This window comes from Pseudophryne corroboree, chromosome 8 (assembly GCF_028390025.1).
Source record: "Pseudophryne corroboree isolate aPseCor3 chromosome 8, aPseCor3.hap2, whole genome shotgun sequence".
Lineage (NCBI taxonomy): Eukaryota > Metazoa > Chordata > Amphibia > Anura > Myobatrachidae > Pseudophryne > Pseudophryne corroboree.
Window position 1 is genome coordinate 63,255,709 of NC_086451.1, and position 16,535 is coordinate 63,272,243.

General features: G+C 48.0%; 1 protein-coding gene across 4 annotated transcripts in view; it reads left to right on the forward strand.

Annotated features, from left to right (window-relative positions):
* The window catches only part of KYAT1 (kynurenine aminotransferase 1), a 100,006-nt gene extending 91,532 nt beyond the window's left edge, over positions 1-8,474 (forward strand). For all 4 annotated transcript variants that reach the window (XM_063936504.1, XM_063936506.1, XM_063936505.1 and 1 more), the window contains 2 exons: positions 2,463-2,549; positions 8,083-8,474. In XM_063936504.1, coding sequence (XP_063792574.1) covers positions 2,463-2,549; positions 8,083-8,160 — 165 coding nt within the window. In that variant the 3' untranslated portion in view covers positions 8,161-8,474. The remainder of the gene's footprint in view (positions 1-2,462; positions 2,550-8,082) is intronic.
* Positions 8,475-16,535: the final 8,061 nt, after the last annotated feature.

A 16,535-nucleotide genomic window follows, 5' to 3' on the forward strand; every position in this document is an offset into this window, starting at 1 on the left:
GCAGGAGATCACAGGCCCGCTGGGTGATACTATGTTACACTACACACATCGCAGCACTAAATCTGTAGGGCAGGAGATCACAGGCCCGCTGGGTGATACTGTGTTACACTACACACATCGCAGCACTAAATGATCTGCTGGGCAGGAGATCACAGGCCCGCTGGGTGATACTATGTTACACTACAGAGACACCAACCGCTGCCTCACTTCCAAAAATAAAACTACAGAATAGCAGAATTAGGAGATGATGTTTCTTATATAAAATTGGTAACTATGCCCCACATACACAGTCAGAATGTCTGTCTTTAATGATGTATCCTAAGTGCGGGGGTGGGGAAACATTCTTATCCCATTCCCCTAAATTACAAGACTTGATGGGGTGTAGAGGACGCCTTCCAGGAACAAGCACAACTTCAAAGTAAACTTGTTTGTCGGCTGCTCGCCCACCTCCCTACATTCCACAGTGCTGATCACTTTTATTTTCATTTTTATGCCCATTTTAAGAAACTACTGTAAGCTTTCTGTCTTTAATAATAATAATTATCATTATTAATATTATACTGTGCGGAGCTCGGTGCTCAGGTAGGTCATAATGTGGTGACCGGGGACCTTCACTTTATAATGGCACTCCCATGTAGGCTTTTCTTTTAATTTAAATGGCATGTTAATTAGCTCTTTAAACATGTGTCTTTCTTAGTAGTCCTACAATTATTTTTGTTCTTTTTAAAACCTCTCTGGAGTGCCTACATGTGTCCTCTAATAATGTTGCTGGGTATCTTACGCAGTGCGAGTCCTCTCTGGAGTGCCTACATGTGTCCTCTAATAATGTTGCTGGGTATCTTACGCAGTGCGAGTCCTCTCTGGAGTGCCTACATGTGTCCTCTAATAATGTTGCTGGGTATCTTACGCAGTGCGAGTCCTCTCTGGAGTGCCTACATGTGTCCTCTAATAATGTTGCTGGGTATCTTACGCAGTGCGAGTCCTCTCTGGAGTGCCTACATGTGTCCTCTAATAATGTTGCTGGGTATCTTACGCAGTGCGAGTCCTCTCTGGAGTGCCTACATGTGTCCTCTAATAATGTTGCTAGGTATCTTACGCAGTGCGAGTCCCAAGTTGCACCTTTTCAGTGACGTGCGTACACTCGCACCCACATTCTGTACACATAGCGAGAAAAGCTGCGTCGCTGCCTTTCAATGCTATGTGAGCGCCCTTGTGTACACATCTCAGTAACGTTATAAGAGGACACAGCTGTACAAACATGTTTGCTTGTCACACATACAGACTCAAACTTGCCTCATGTTAAGTTATGCCAGAAGGGGAGAGATGGAGGAGGTTACATGTAGATAGAGCTCAGAGGTGTGTTCCAAAATCTCTCTGCTAATTACATGTGACTGTGGAGAATCTGTAGGATTATAGGCCCTCATTCCGAGTTGTTCGCTCGCAAGGCGAATGTAGCAGAGTTACACACGCTAAGCCGCCGCCTACTGGGAGTGAATCTTAGCTTCTTAAAATTGCGACCGACGTACGCGCAATATTGCGATTACAAACGAGTTAGCAGTTTCAGAGTAGCTCCAGACTTACTCTGCCTGTGCGATCATTTCAGTGCTTGTCGTTCCTGGTTGACGTCACAAACACACCCAGCGTTCGCCCAGGCACTCCCACCGTTTCCCCGGCCACTCCTGCGTTTTTTCCGGAAACGGTAGCGTTTTCAGCCACACGCCCCTGAAACGCCGTGTATCCGCCCAGTAACACCCATTTCCTGTCAATCACATTACGATCGCCGGAGCGAAGAAAAAGCCGTGAGTAAAAATACTTTCTTCATAGTAAAGTTACTTGGCGCAGTCGCAGTGCGAACATTGCGCATGCGTACTAAGCGGATTTTCACTGCGATGCGATGAAAAATACCGAGCGAACAACTCGGAATGAGGGCCATAAATCATTAATAGAAGCTGAAACACAAACCAAGGTAAAATGGTAATTACTAAGCTGCTTCTTGTATTCTTCCACAATGATTTGTTTAAAAAAAAAAAAAAAAAAACAACAAAAACCCAACCCACCTCCTTTTTTTTTTTTACCATGTGATTGCCGCTTTAAAGGGAGAAGACTCCATTCTGGTAGCAATTCAGGGTCAGCTTCTATAGCTTAACCCCCCTGATTGGACAGGTTCCACGCAATCCAGTTGGGTTTCTTTTGTACTGCATACATCCCCATTGTATCTTAGCCAATGGCACCTTTCCTCCAGTCCTTTATTATCATTCTTATCAGTAGTCACCGGGCTCAGAAAATGACGCCATCTACAGTAATTCCAATGGCGATCATGACTGGGGGAACAAATGAGTCTGAGGGCTGGAGTGTGGATGCTTTCATCTAGAGGAAATGGCTCATATGAGACATTAGGAATTAGCGGTGGTTGTGTCATTGTAAGGGCTAACTAATTGGTTGTATTTTTCTCGCCTTTTCAGCAATTAGCGGCTATACCCGTTTCGGCATTTTACAGCGTTCCACACCAGAAGATGTTTGAGAATTACATCAGGTTTTGCTTTGTGAAGGTAAATGTATTTGGGACAGTTTAGAGATCATTTTCCATTACACTTCTCTATGAGATTCTCACTTTGGTTCAGAATTTGATTGTGAAGTTGTAAAGTCTCTAGCGGTTGTATACTGCGGCCTCACTTCAGCACAGGAGGCTTCTGGCATAGATTCCATTACTGTAGCAGGAGTTGTGTCAGTGCTTCTATGCTGTAAGAGCATGGTGAGGACATTTGCCGACACAGTATAGCTGCTTAGACAGCCTGTTTCACACTTGTTAGGGCTAATCAGCACAGGATAGGATTTTATGATAAGCTCCCTCACTTAACAAGTAGGAGTAACAACGGGAGGGTAAAAATAGGATTTTAATTATCTACCGGTAAATCCTTTTCTCGTAGTCCATAGAGGATGCTGGGGTCCATATTAGTACCATGGGGTATAGACGGGTCCACCAGGAGCCGGAGTTTAACAGTGTGGGCTGGCTCCTCCCTCTATGCCCCCCCTACCAGACTCTGTCTAGAAACTGTGCCCGAGGAGACGACATACTTCGAGAGAAGGAAACACACAGATAGTGGTGAGATTCGTACCAGCTCACACAACAGGCAAAGCCGGCCAACATGCCGGAAAACTCAGCAACAGCTTAAACAGTACTGAAACAGTAAAGAACGCAGTACTTACCTAGGAACCAGGCAGTACTGAACGAAATAATCACTGCAGGGCGCCCAGTATCCTCTACGGACTACGAGAAAAGGATTTAACCGGCAGGCAATTAAAATCCTATTTTCTCTTACGTCCTAGAGGATGCTGGGGTCCATATTAGTACCACGTGGATGTACCAAAGCTCCCAGAATGGGAGGGAGAGCGCGGAGGCTCCTGCAAAACTGCTTGACCAAAGTTGAAGTCATCAGAGGCCAAAGTATCGAACTTGTAAATCTTAGCAAACGTGTTCAACCCAGACCAAGTAGCTGCTCGGCAAAGCTGCATAGCCGAGACACCCCGGGCAGCCGCCCAGGAAGAGCCCACCTTACGAGTAGAGTGGGCCTTTACAGATTTTGGACACTGCAATCCTGCCGTAGAATATGCATGCTGGATGGTGAACCTGATCCAGCGTGAAATCGACTGCTTCGAAGCAGGACACCCAATTTTCTTGAGATCATAGAGTACAAACAGAGAGTCAGTTTTTCAATGACGAGCCGTCCTCTTCACATAAATCTTCAAAGTCCTCACAACATCCAAGGCCTTTGAAGCAATTGAGGAGTCAGTAGCCACTGGCACCACAATAGGTTGATTGATATGAAAAGCTGACACAACCTTAGCAAGGAACTGCGGACGAGTCCTGAGTTTCGCCCTATCTTCATGGAAGATCAGATAGGGACTTTTACAGGACAAAGCCCCCAATGCCAACACGCGTCAAGCAGAAGCTAAGACCAACAAAGTGACTGCCTTCCACGTGAGAAATTTGATTTCAGCCTCCTGTAGAGGCTCCAACCAATCTCATTGCAGGAACTGTAATACCGCATCAAGATCCCAGGGTGCCGTTGGCGCCACGATGGGAGGCTGGATGTGCAGAACCCCTTTCAAAAAGGTCTGAACCTCAGGGAGGACAGCCAATTGTTTTTGGAAGAAAATGGATAAAGCTGAGATCTGGACCTTGATAGAGACCAATCTCAGGCCCATATCCACACCTGCTTGCAGGAAACGGATGAAAACGTCCAAGTTGAAACTCCACCGCAGGAAATTTATTGTATTCACACCAAGACACACATTTTTCCCCAAATTCGATGGTAATGTTTAGATGTTACCCCCTTTCTAGCCTGTATCAGGGTAGGAATAACCTCGCTCGGAATACCCTTCCGAGCCAAGAACTGGCACTCAACTGCCATGCCGTCAAACGTAGCCGTGGTAAGTCTTAATAAGCGAACAGCCCCTGCAGTAGCAGATCCTCTTGAAGAGGTAGGGGCCTTGGATCTTCCTGCAGAAGATCCAGCAGACCCGTGTACCAAGCCCTCCTTGGCCAGTCCGGAGCAATGAGGTTTGCCAGAACCTTTGTTCTTTTTATAAGTTGAAAAACTTTTGGAATCAGAGGAAGTGGAGGGAACACATACACTGACGTGAACACCCACGGTGTTACCAGTGCGTCCACCGCCACTGCCTGCGGGTCTCTCGACCTGGAACAGTACCTCTGCAGCTTCTTGTTGAGGCGGGAGACCATCATGTCTATGTGAGGAACCCCCCACCAACCGGTTACCTCCTCGAACACCTCCGGGTGGAGGCCCCACTCTCCTGGATGGAGATCGTGTCTGCTTCCCAGTTGTCTACGCCCGGAATGAAGATTGTTGACATCGCCACCGTGTGTCTTTCTGCCCAGAGGAGGATTCTTGTCACCTCTGACATTGCAGCCCTGCTCTTCGTTCCGCCTTGTCGGTTTATGTAGGCCACTGTGGTCACGTTGTCCGACTGCACCTGAACAGCCCGATCCTGCAGAAGGTGTGCTGCTTGAAGAAGGCCGTTGTATACGGCTCTTAGCTCCAGGATGTTTATTGGGAGAAGGGATTCTTGATTTGACCACCTTCCTTGGAAGGTTTCCTCCTGAGCGACTGCTCCCCAACCTCTTAGACTTGCATCCGTGGTTAGAAGGATCCAGTCCTAAACTCTGAACCTTCGGCCCTCCAGAAGGTGTGGTAGTTGTAGCCACCAGAGGAGCGAAATCCTGGCTTTTGGTGACAGACGTATCCTCTGGTGCATATGTAGGTGAGATCCCGACCACTGGTCCAAGAGATCCAGCTGAAAGGATCGAGCATGAAACCTTCCATACTGCAGAGCCTCGTAGGAGGCAACCATCTTCCCCAGAAGGCGGATGCACTGATGAACAGATACCCGAGCAGGCTTCATCAGTAGATCATCCAGATACGGAATTATGTTCACCCCCTGCTTGCGGAGGAGAAGCACTCTGTTCCCATATTGACTCAGATGTTAGATTGCAGCTTGGCAACACCTATAAACAGCAAAGTAGGGAGCTGGGAGCAGGCCTGCAGTGGCTATGGGTACTAAGACCTGCACTGTGGGCATAACACTGACGTGACCATCTCTACACAGTGCATGAGGTCACAGTGAGTCAGAGCTAGCGGCGGGCATGGTTCACCAGTCAGGGCTACAGGAAGAATGTTTGCTGTCCCACGGCTCCACCTTTCTGCATGGTCCCCCACAGAAAAGCTAAGTGGGGGGATTGGCCATTCTGGTGGGTATATTTGTATTGCAAAGGACATCCGGAGGAGGCTGATTCCAAATGGAGGGTTGTGAATGGCATTAAAGGGGCATATGGAGGAGGGTGATGGCATATTTTGCATGAGGCCCTTAATCATTAACTGAAGCGTAAGTGCACCCCCCCCCCCCTTAATCTGAAGTTATTGCCCATCCCTGTCATATGTAAGAGAAACCTAGAGTTACAATGCAAATAACACATTACAATAATTTTTATTTATGTTGACCAGAAACTAATATCCTGCTTTAAAATAGAAAACAGGCCCTAATCACTGTGTGTGGAGCCAAAGGACCAACAATCTTGGTCAAAAGCTGATCAGTATCAGTTACAGTTTGACTGGAAAATAAAGTAAGTTCAATAAGTCAGTAGATGACCTTAGTCTAACAACCAGACTAACTTGTCTCCTTTACCTACCCTCCTGCAGTGTCTGGGAGACTTCTGAATTGGTGGGTGACTTCCTGACTTCCCAAGAGAGCAGGCAATTCTCCTGCAAAAGTGTTTGTCTATCAAAGCTGGGAGGGGCTAATAAATCATTTGAATTAAGCCCCACCCACATTAGTAAATACACAATTTTTTCTTTAATATTGGGAGTTTACTGAGGTAGGTGGGGATGGATGATGCCTCCCAATTCTTTTTCTTCCTTGCCTGCTATGGGGGTAATTCCAAGTTGATCGTAGCAGGAAATTTTTTAGCAGTTGGGCAAAACCATGTGCACTGCAGGGGGGGCAGATATAACATGTGCAGAGAGAGTTAGATTTGGGTGGGTTATTTTGTTTCTGTGCAGGGTAAATACTGGCTGATTTATTTTTACACTGCAATTTAGATTGCAGATTGAACACACCACACCCAAATGTATCTCTCTCTGCACATGTTATATCTGCCTCCCCTGCAGTGCACATGGTTTTGCCCAACTGCTAACAAAATTCCTGCTGCGATCAACTTGGAATTACCCCCTATATTCCAGAAGTGAGGCAGGAAGGTAGACAAGTCTGACCTGGGCCCTGTGTCTCTCAGCCTGAATGGCCTAAACTAGCCACTTAGGGCCTAATTCAGATATGATCGCTGGGCTACTAATTTGCTGTCCTGCGATAAAATAGTCACCGCCTACAGGGGGAGTGTAAATTCGCCATGCAAGTGTGCAATCGCATGTGCAGCTGAAATGCAAACACTTTGTGCAGTCTGTGCGCAACCCAGGTCTTACTCCTACAGTGCGATCAGAAGAGGCTGATCGGGGCCGGAGATGACGTCAGACGCCTTCTCTGAAAATGCTTGGTAACGCCTGCGTTTTTCCGGACACTCCCAGAAAACGCTCAGTTACCACCCACAAACAGCCTCTTCCTGTCAATCACCTTGTGAATGCCCGTGCGATCGGACTTTTCGCACCATCCCATCGCTGCCCGTTGTTGCTGTCCGACCCGTGTGTGCATTGCGGTGCATACGCATGTGCAGCTAGGATCTGATCGCCCGCTGCGATCCGATCTGAATTACCCCTTTAGTCAGTATAATTTGGCCTCTAATAATCTAGACAACAGTGTTGTGCTATCATTAGTGTGAAATGAATGCAGTTGGGGTACCCCGTGTCTCATTGTGTAAATTCCTATTTCTGGTCAGTCTGATGAAAGGCCCATGTTTTCTTAAAACTAGCTTCGGGTTGGGTCTGATATGAGGCCGGTCAGGATACCGACCACGGCATCCCAATGGTTAGAACCCCGGCAGGGGTCAGGTAAGTACGTTCCCTCCCCCTCAACCCTTACCCTCCCTTCTAGCACCCACTCGCCAAACCCCCCCCCCCCCAACCCTCCGCTGTGGTGCCTAAACCTAACAACCCCTTCCCGCTGCCTAAACCTAACCCCTCCCCGTAGCCTAACACCCACCCCCACCCCCCGGCTTACCTATACTGCAGCCCGGCACACGCTTGGTATTCCGGCGACAGGATTGTGATCTTATTCAGGAATGCTGGTGCCGGCATTCCGAGCTGTGTCGGAATTCCGGTGTCATTATTTTGACTGCCGAGATCCTGACCAGATCCCATATAAATGATACATTAGTAACCAATCTTTTGGTAGTATATAAAGAGCTGTGATTCCAATATAGGTCAGTTAGGCACAAAGGTATCATTATTTGTATGGCTAATTACAAATGATTTTAGGCTAATGGTATTTTTTTTTTTACTCGCCACCATATATACTCCATATATAATAAGGGACAGGCTGGTGCAGAGTTTGGTATAGGTTGGCTGCAGTCATAAGGTCTTGTTAAGAAACACTAGTGACTGGAGGTTGTGTTTTTAGGAGGATGCGACGCTGGATGCCGCCGAGAAGATTCTACAGAAGTGGAGCAGTGAGTCCACCGGACGGAAGGCGCAGTAGCAACTGCTGTCTGTAGGACGGTTCCCCATCAGATGACTATAGAGAAGCTGCCAATGATTGACTACTCACATTAGATTGTCTGTTTTTTTTTTGGTTTTTTTACTGTAGCGTTACATACAGTATATTGTGGTTATAGTTTTGACACCCTCTGTTGACTTTGATATATTAGTCTGTACATAACCTTTTAGTTTTTAGTTTCAGCTTTCTTTCATTTTTTGGGATTACGGAGTCTGTGTACAGTCACTAACTGCTCGTTATTGTCAGTACTTGTGGCATTGTAAATCTAAATAAAGTTGTAAAATAATAATTATTAATAGTTGTGGTGTTCAACTTTTACTTACACCAACAACTGAGCACAAGTTTCTTAGCAACTACGGGAACAAACTAATGATGGCATAAGTGGGTTGTAAAGATGCTCAGATGGTATGCCGGCGGCCGGGCTCCCGGCGACCAGCATACCGGCGCCGGGAGCCCGACCACCGGCATACCGACAGCGTGGCGAGCGCAAATGAGCCCCTTGCGGGCTCGCTACGCTATTTTATTCTCCCTCCAGGGGAGGGAGAAAAAGTGTCGGTATGTCGGCTGTCGGGATTCCGGCGCCGATATACTGTGCGCCGGGATCCCGACAGTCGGCATACTGAAGACCACCCGCTCAGATTGCCTGTGATCACACCCAGAGGCTGCAGTTGGATGTAGAGATACTGGAACTTTATTTCATTGTGGGTTATCTACGCGAGGCCTGATGTGGCCCATGGGCAGTCACAATGACTGCGATGCAGGGCTGGATTAACAACGTGGCAGCTGTGAAGAGGCCCACAGCCAGGGCTGGATTGAGGGTTGTGGGGACCCCAGGGCAACTATCCTGTTAAGGACCCTACCATTAAAATTGTCAAAATGATATGCTCAGAATGTTTTTAAAAAGTATAAAATGTGTAAATACTCAGCAGCCGCTACTGCAATCCATAAAAGCAGCATTTGTGCTATAATCAATTCATAGGAACATACATATTAATAATCACAGAACTGCCGCAAGTTAACTCTGTCTGCGAAGTACATAGGGTCCACAGGGAAACATCGGGGTGTATTGGTGGATCAGAAAAACCAGGAAGCAAACAGTTAAAGCTTTAGCTGTCCCAAGAAGCACAGCTTCACTATAACCCCGCCTCCAGGCGCAGGCAACTCAGTTTTGTCCCCGCCTCCAGGCGCAGGCAACTCAGTTTTGTTAACTAGTCCAATGCAGAAAGCAGGAAGGAGTGAAGGAAGATGTTAGGCACACAAGAACACATTCTTACAGACAGGAAAAGGAATAAGAGGCCAATGCCATACAAACCCAGAGAGGTCAGGGTGGGCGTCCTGTGGACCCTATGTACTTTGCAGAAAGAGAGTTAACAAAGGTAAGTCTACCATAACTCTTCTTTTCTGCAGCAGGGTACATAGGGTTTCCACAGGGAAACATAGGGCATGTCCCAAAGCAATACTTCAAGGGAGGGGACGCGCCTGAGCAGATAAAAGAATCTGCTGTCCAAAGGAAGCATCCTGTGAGGCGAAAGTATCAAATGCATAAAACCTAAGAAACGTGTACCGAAGACCACGTAGCTGCCTTGCACAACTGTTCGGCGGACGCCCCATCGCGTGCCGCCCAAGAAGGTCCTACAGACCGAGTAGGATGGGTAGAAATCTAAGCTGGAGCTTGAAGTTCAGCTTGAGTGTAAGCAGGTGCACTCACCATTCTAATCCATCTAGCCAGCATCTGCTTATTAGCAGGCAAGCTACCAGAGCCGGCCATAGGCATAGGCAAACGAGGCAATTGCCTAGGGCATTTGATATGCCTAGGGGCATCATCAGCTTTTGCTGATTAAAATGATATGCGGCATGCCAATATTCTGTGTGTAGCATTTCATATGCAGATACAGCCACAGTCTCACACAGTATATAGGCATGCTGCATATAATTTTAATCAGCAGAAGCTGCTTGTGCATCTTAGCCACATAGCAATGCAAATAATTTTCATTAAAATAAAAAAAAAAGGTGTGCCCGACGTTAGCATTGAGGCAAGATTTATGAGGACACATCTGTATCCAAGCAGAGGCAGAGGTCACAGTGTTAGTGGCAGTGTGAGTGCTGTGTGCGGGTGGGTTGGTTGTGCAGTAGTGTTCGGAATATGTGTAAGGAGTATTATGTGTGTCATGTAAAAATGCATTAATAATGTGCAACATATGTGTAAGGGGCACTATGTGTGTCGTCATGTGTATAAGAGCATTAATAATGTGCGGCATATGTGTAATAGGGTACTGTATGTGTGTCATTATGTGTATAGGGGCACTAATAATGTGCAGCAAATGTGTAGTGCCCTATGTGTGTCATTATGTGTATGAGGGCATTAATAATGTGCTGCATATGTGTAAGGGACATTATGTGTAAAAGGGCATTAATAAAGGTTGTCATAATGTGTAAGGCGCATTATAGTAACATAGCAACTAAGGTTAAAAAAAGACAATTGTCCATCGAGTTCAACCTATTTGTGGTCTCCTATGCAGTCTTATTATAGGACTAGTTATTTTTTTGTTAGGACTATTTATATTAACTATAATGCTTGCCTACGCACCATAACCCTGAATATTTTTATCCAATAGGAATTTATCTAACCCATTCTTAAAGGTGTTGACTGAGTCCACCATTACGACTCTCTCAGGTAGGGAATTCCAAACACGTATTGTCCTTACTGTGAAAAAATGTTTGCGCCTCAATGTGCGGAAACTCCTCTCCTCTAACTTAAGCGAGTAACCACGTGTCCTCTGTGCTGATCTTATAGAAAACAGGTCCCTCCCAAGTTCTGTGTATTGGTCCCTAATATATTTGTAGATGGTGATCATGTCCCCTCTTAGTCTCCTCTTTTCCAATGTAAACATGCCTAGCCTTGCAAGCCTTTCCTCGTATTCCAGCGTCTCCATGCCCTTGATTAGTTTGGTCGCCCACCTCTGAACCTTTTCTAGCTCCAGGATATCCTTTTTGTAATATGGTGCCCAAAATTGTACTCAGTATTCAAGAAGTGGCCTCACTAGTGATTTATATAATGGGAGTATAACACTCTCGTCCCTTGCATCAATTCCCCGTTTTATGCATGCTAATATCTTATTAGACTTCTTTGCTGCACTCCTACTTTGGGTACTGCTGCTTAATTTGTTATCTATGTGAACCACTAGGTCTTTCTCTGACGTCCTAGTGGATGCTGGGAACTCCGTAAGGACCATGGGGAATAGACGGGCTCTGCAGGAGACTGGGCACTCTAAAAGAAAGATTAGGTACTATCTGGTGTGCACAGGCTCCTCCCTCTATGCCCCTCCTCCAGACCCCAGTTAGAATCTGTGCCCGGCCAGAGCTGGGTGCTCCTAGTGGGCTCTCCTGAGCTTGCTAGAAAAGAAAGTATTTGTTAGGTTTTTTATTTTCAGTGAGATCTGCTGGCAACAGACTCACTGCTACGTGGGAATGAGGGGAGAGAAGCAAACCTACCTGCGTGTAGCTAGCTTGTGCTTCTAAGGCTACTGGACACCATTAGCTCCAGAGGGTTCGAACACAGGGCCTGACCTCGATCGTCCGTTCCCGGAGCCACGCCGCCGCCGCCCCCCTTGCAGAGCCAGAAGACAGAAGAAACGATGAAATCGGCGGCAGAAGACTCCTGTCTTCATTAAGGTAGCGCACAGCACTGCAGCTGTGCGCCATTGCTCCCACAGCACACCACACACTCCGGTCACTGTAGGGTGCAGGGCGCTGGGGGGGGGGGGGGGCGCCCTGGGCAGCAATTTCAATACCTTTTGGCAAAAGAATACACATAATACAGTCAGTTAACTGTATATGTGTAAAAACCCCGGCCATTACTTTACAGAAAACGCGGGACAGAAGCCCGCCGCTGAGGGGGCGGGGCCTTCTTCCTCAGCACACCAGCGCCATTTTCCCTTCACAGCTCCGCTGGAAGCACGCTCCCCAGGCTCTCCCCTGCAGTATCCAGGTACAAGACGGGTTAAAAAGAGAGGGGGCACATAAATTTAGGTGCAAATCGATACAGACAAGCAGCTATTGGGAAAAATCACTTATTAGCAGTGTAAATCCCTGTGTTATATAGCGCTGTGGTGTGTGTTGGCATACTCTCTCTCTGTCTCCCCAAAGGACTTTGTGGGGTCCTGTCCTCAGTCTGAGCATTCCCTGTGTGTGTGCGGTGTGTCGGTACGGCTGTGTCGACATGTTTGATGAGGAGGGTTACGTGGAGGCGGAGCAGAGGCAGATAAGTGTGGTGTCGCCCCCGACGGGGCCGACACCTGATTGGATGGATATGTGGAAGGTCTTAATCGACAGTGTCAACTCCTTACATAAAAGGTTCGATGACGCAGCAGCCTTGGGACAGCCGGGGTCTCAGCCCGCGCCTGCCCAGGCGACTCAGAAGCCGTCAGGGGCTCATAAACGCCCGCTAGCTCTGATGGTAGACACAGATGTCGACACGGAGTCTGACTCCAGTGTAGATGAGGATGAGACAAATGTACAGTCTACAAAAGCCATCCGATGCATGATTACTGCAATGAAAGATGTATTGCACATTTCTGATATTAACCCGGTTACCACCAAGAGGGGTATTATGTTTGGGGAGAAAAAGCAGCCAGTGACTTTTCCCCCATCTGATGAATTAAATGATTTGTGTGAAGAAGCGTGGAGTTCCCCTGATAAGAAACTAGTAATTTCTAAGAGGTTACTGATGGCGTACCCTTTCCCGCCAACGGATAGGTTACGTTGGGAAACATCCCCTAGGGTGGACAAGGCGCTAACACACTTATCTAAAAGGGTGGCACTGCCGTCTCAGGATACGGCCGCCCTAAAGGATCCTGTGGATAGAAAGCAGGAAGCTATCCTGAAGTCTGTGTATACACACTCTGGTACTCTACTGAGACCTGCTATTGCTTCAGCCTGGATGTGTAGTGCTGCAGCAGCATGGACTGATACCCTGTCAGACAACATTGATTCCCTCGACAGGGATACTATTTTGCTAACCATAGAACATATAAGAGACGTCGTCTTATATATGCGGGATGCACAGAGGGACATTTGCCTGCTGGCATCTAGAATTAATGCAATGTCCATTTCTGCCAGGAGAGTATTATGGACTCGGCAGTGGACAGGTGATGCTGATTCTAAAAAACACATGGAGGTTTTGCCTTATAAGGGTGAGGAATTGTTTGGGGACGGTCTCTCGGACCTCGTATCCACAGCAACTGCTGGAAAGTCGACTGTTTTACCTCAGGTTCCCTCACAGCCTAAGAAAGCACCGTATTATCAAATGCAGTCCTTTCGGCCTCAGAAAGGCAAGCGGGTCAGAGGAGCATCCTTTCTGGGCAGAGGCAAGGGTAGAGGAAAGAATCTGCACCAGGCAGCCAGTTCCCAGGAACAAAAATCCTCCCCTGCTTCCACTAAGTCCACCGCATGACGTTGGGGCTCCACAGGAGGAGCCAGTTGCGGTGGGGGCGCGTCTCAGAAACTTCAGCAACCAGTGGGTTCGCTCACAAGTGGATCTCTGGGCTGTACAAATTGTATCTCAGGGATACAAGCTGGAGTTCGAGGCGACTCCCCCTCGCCGTTACCTCAAATCAGCCTTGCCAGCTGCTCCCAGGGAAAGGGAGGTAGTACTGGTGGCAATTCACAAGCTGTACCTCCAGCAGGTGATAATCAAGGTCCCCCTCCTTCAACAGGGCAGGGGTTACTATTCCACAATGTTTGTGGTACCGAAACCAGACGGTTCGGTGAGACCCATCCTGAATTTAAAATCCTTGAACACTTATATAAAGAAGTTCAAGTTCAAAATGGAATCGCTCAGGGCGGTTATTGCAAGCCTGGAAGAGGGGGATTTTATGGTGTCGCTGGACATCAAGGATGTTTACTTGCATGTCCCCATTTACCCACCTCACCAGGAATACCTCAGGTTTGTGGTACAAGACTGTCATTACCAATTCCAGACGTTGCCGTTTGGTCTCTCCACGGCACCGAGAATATTTACCAAGGTAATGGCCGAAATGATGATACTCCTTCGGAAGAAGGGAGTTATAATTATCCCGTACTTGGACGATCTCCTCATAAAGGCGAGGTCCAGAGAGCAGTTGTTGGTCAGCGTAGCACTCTCTCAGGAAGTGTTGCAACAGCACGGCTGGATTCTGAATATCCCAAAGTCGCAGCTGATTCCTGCGACGCGTCTGCTTTTCCTGGGCGTGATTCTGGACACAGAACAGAAGATGGTGTTTCTCCCGGTGGAGAAGGCCCAGGAATTGTCATCTCTGGTCAGGGACCTCCTGAAACCAAAACAGGTATCGGTGCATCACTGCACGCGAGTCCTGGGAAAGATGGTGGCTGCTTACGAAGCAATTCCCTTCGGCAGGTTCCATGCAAGGATCTTTCAGTGGGATCTGTTAGACAAATGGTCCGGATCGCATCTTCAGATGCATCGGTTGATCACCCTGTCCCCAAGGGCCAGGGTGTCTCTGCTGTGGTGGCTGCAGAGTGCTCATCTTCTCGAGGGCCGCAGGTTCGGCATACAGGACTGGGTCCTGGTGACCACGGATGCAAGCCTCCGAGGATGGGGGGCAGTCACTCAGGGAAGAAACTTCCAAGGACAGTGGTCAAGTCTGGAGACTTCACTACACATAAATATACTGGAACTAAGGGCCATTTACAACGCCCTGAGTCAAGCAGAGCCCCTGCTTCAAAACCAACCTGTACTGATTCAGTCAGACAACATCACGGCGGTCGCCCATGTAAACCGCCAGGGCGGCACGAGAAGCAGGATGGCAATGGCAGAAGCCACAAGGATTCTTCGATGGGCGGAGAATCACGTGCTAGCACTGTCAGCAGTGTTCATTCCGGGAGTGGACAACTGGGAAGCAGACTTCCTCAGCAGGCACGACCTCCACCTGGGAGAGTGGGGACTTCATCAAGAAGTCTTCACACAGATTGTAAATCGCTGGGAACTGCCACAGGTGGACATGATGGCGTCCCGCCTCAACAAAAAGCTAAAAAAAAAAAATATTGCGCCAGGTCAAGGGACCCTCAGGCGATAGCTGTGGACGCACTGGTGACACCGTGGGTGTACCAGTCGGTTTATGTGTTCCCTCCTCTTCCTCTCATACCCAAGGTACTGAGGATAGTAAGAAAGAGAGGAGTAAGAACTATACTCATCGTTCCGGATTGGCCAAGAAGAACTTGGTACCCGGAACTAAAAGAAATGATCTCAGAGGACCCATGGCCTCTGCCTCTCAGACAGGACCTGTTACAACAGGGGCCCTGTCTGTTCGAAGACTTACCGCGGCTGCGTTTGACGGCATGGCGGTTGAACGCCGGATCCTAGCGGAAAAGGGCATTCCGGATGAAGTTATTCCTACGCTGATAAAGGCTAGGAAAGACGTGACAGCAAAACATTATCACCAAATATGGCGAAAATATGTTGCTTGGTGTGAGGCCAGGAAGGCCCCTACAGAGGAATTCCAGCTGGGTCGATTCCTGCACTTCCTACAGTCAGGAGTGTCTATGGGCCTAAAATTAGGATCCATAAAGGTCCAGATTTCGGCCTTATCTATTTTCTTTCAAAAAGAACTGGCTTCACTGCCTGAAGTTCAGACGTTTGTTAAGGGAGTGCTGCATATTCAGCCCCCTTTTGTGCCTCCAGTGGCACCTTGGGATCTCAACGTTGTGTTGGATTTCCTGAAATCACACTGGTTTGAGCCACTTAAGACCGTGGAGCTAAAGTATCTCACGTGGAAGGTGGTCATGCTATTGGCCTTAGCTTCGGCTAGGCGTGTGTCAGAATTGGCGGCTTTGTCTTGTAAAAGCCCATATCTGATCTTCCATATGGACAGGGCAGAATTGAGGACTCGTCCCCAATTTCTCCCAAAGGTGGTATCAGCGTTTAATTTGAACCAACCTATTGTGGTGCCTGCGGCTACTCGGGACTTGGAGGATTCCAAGTTGCTGGACGTAGTCCGGGCTTTGAAAATTTATGTTTCCAGGACGGCTGGAGTCAGAAAAACTGACTCGCTATTTATCCTGCATGCACCCAACAAGCTGGGTGCTCCTGCTTCAAAGCAAACTATTGCTCGCTGGATCTGTAGCACGATTCAGCAGGCTCATTCTGCGGCTGGATTGCCGCATCCAAAATCGGTGAAGGCCCATTCCACAAGGAAGGTGGGCTCTTCTTGGGCGGCTGCCCGAGGGGTCTCGGCATTACAGCTTTGCCGAGCTGCTACTTGGTCGGGTTCAAACACATTTGCAAAATTCTACAAGTTTGATACCCTGGCTGAGGAGGACCTTGAGTTTGCCCATTCGGTGCTGCAGAGTCATCCGCACTC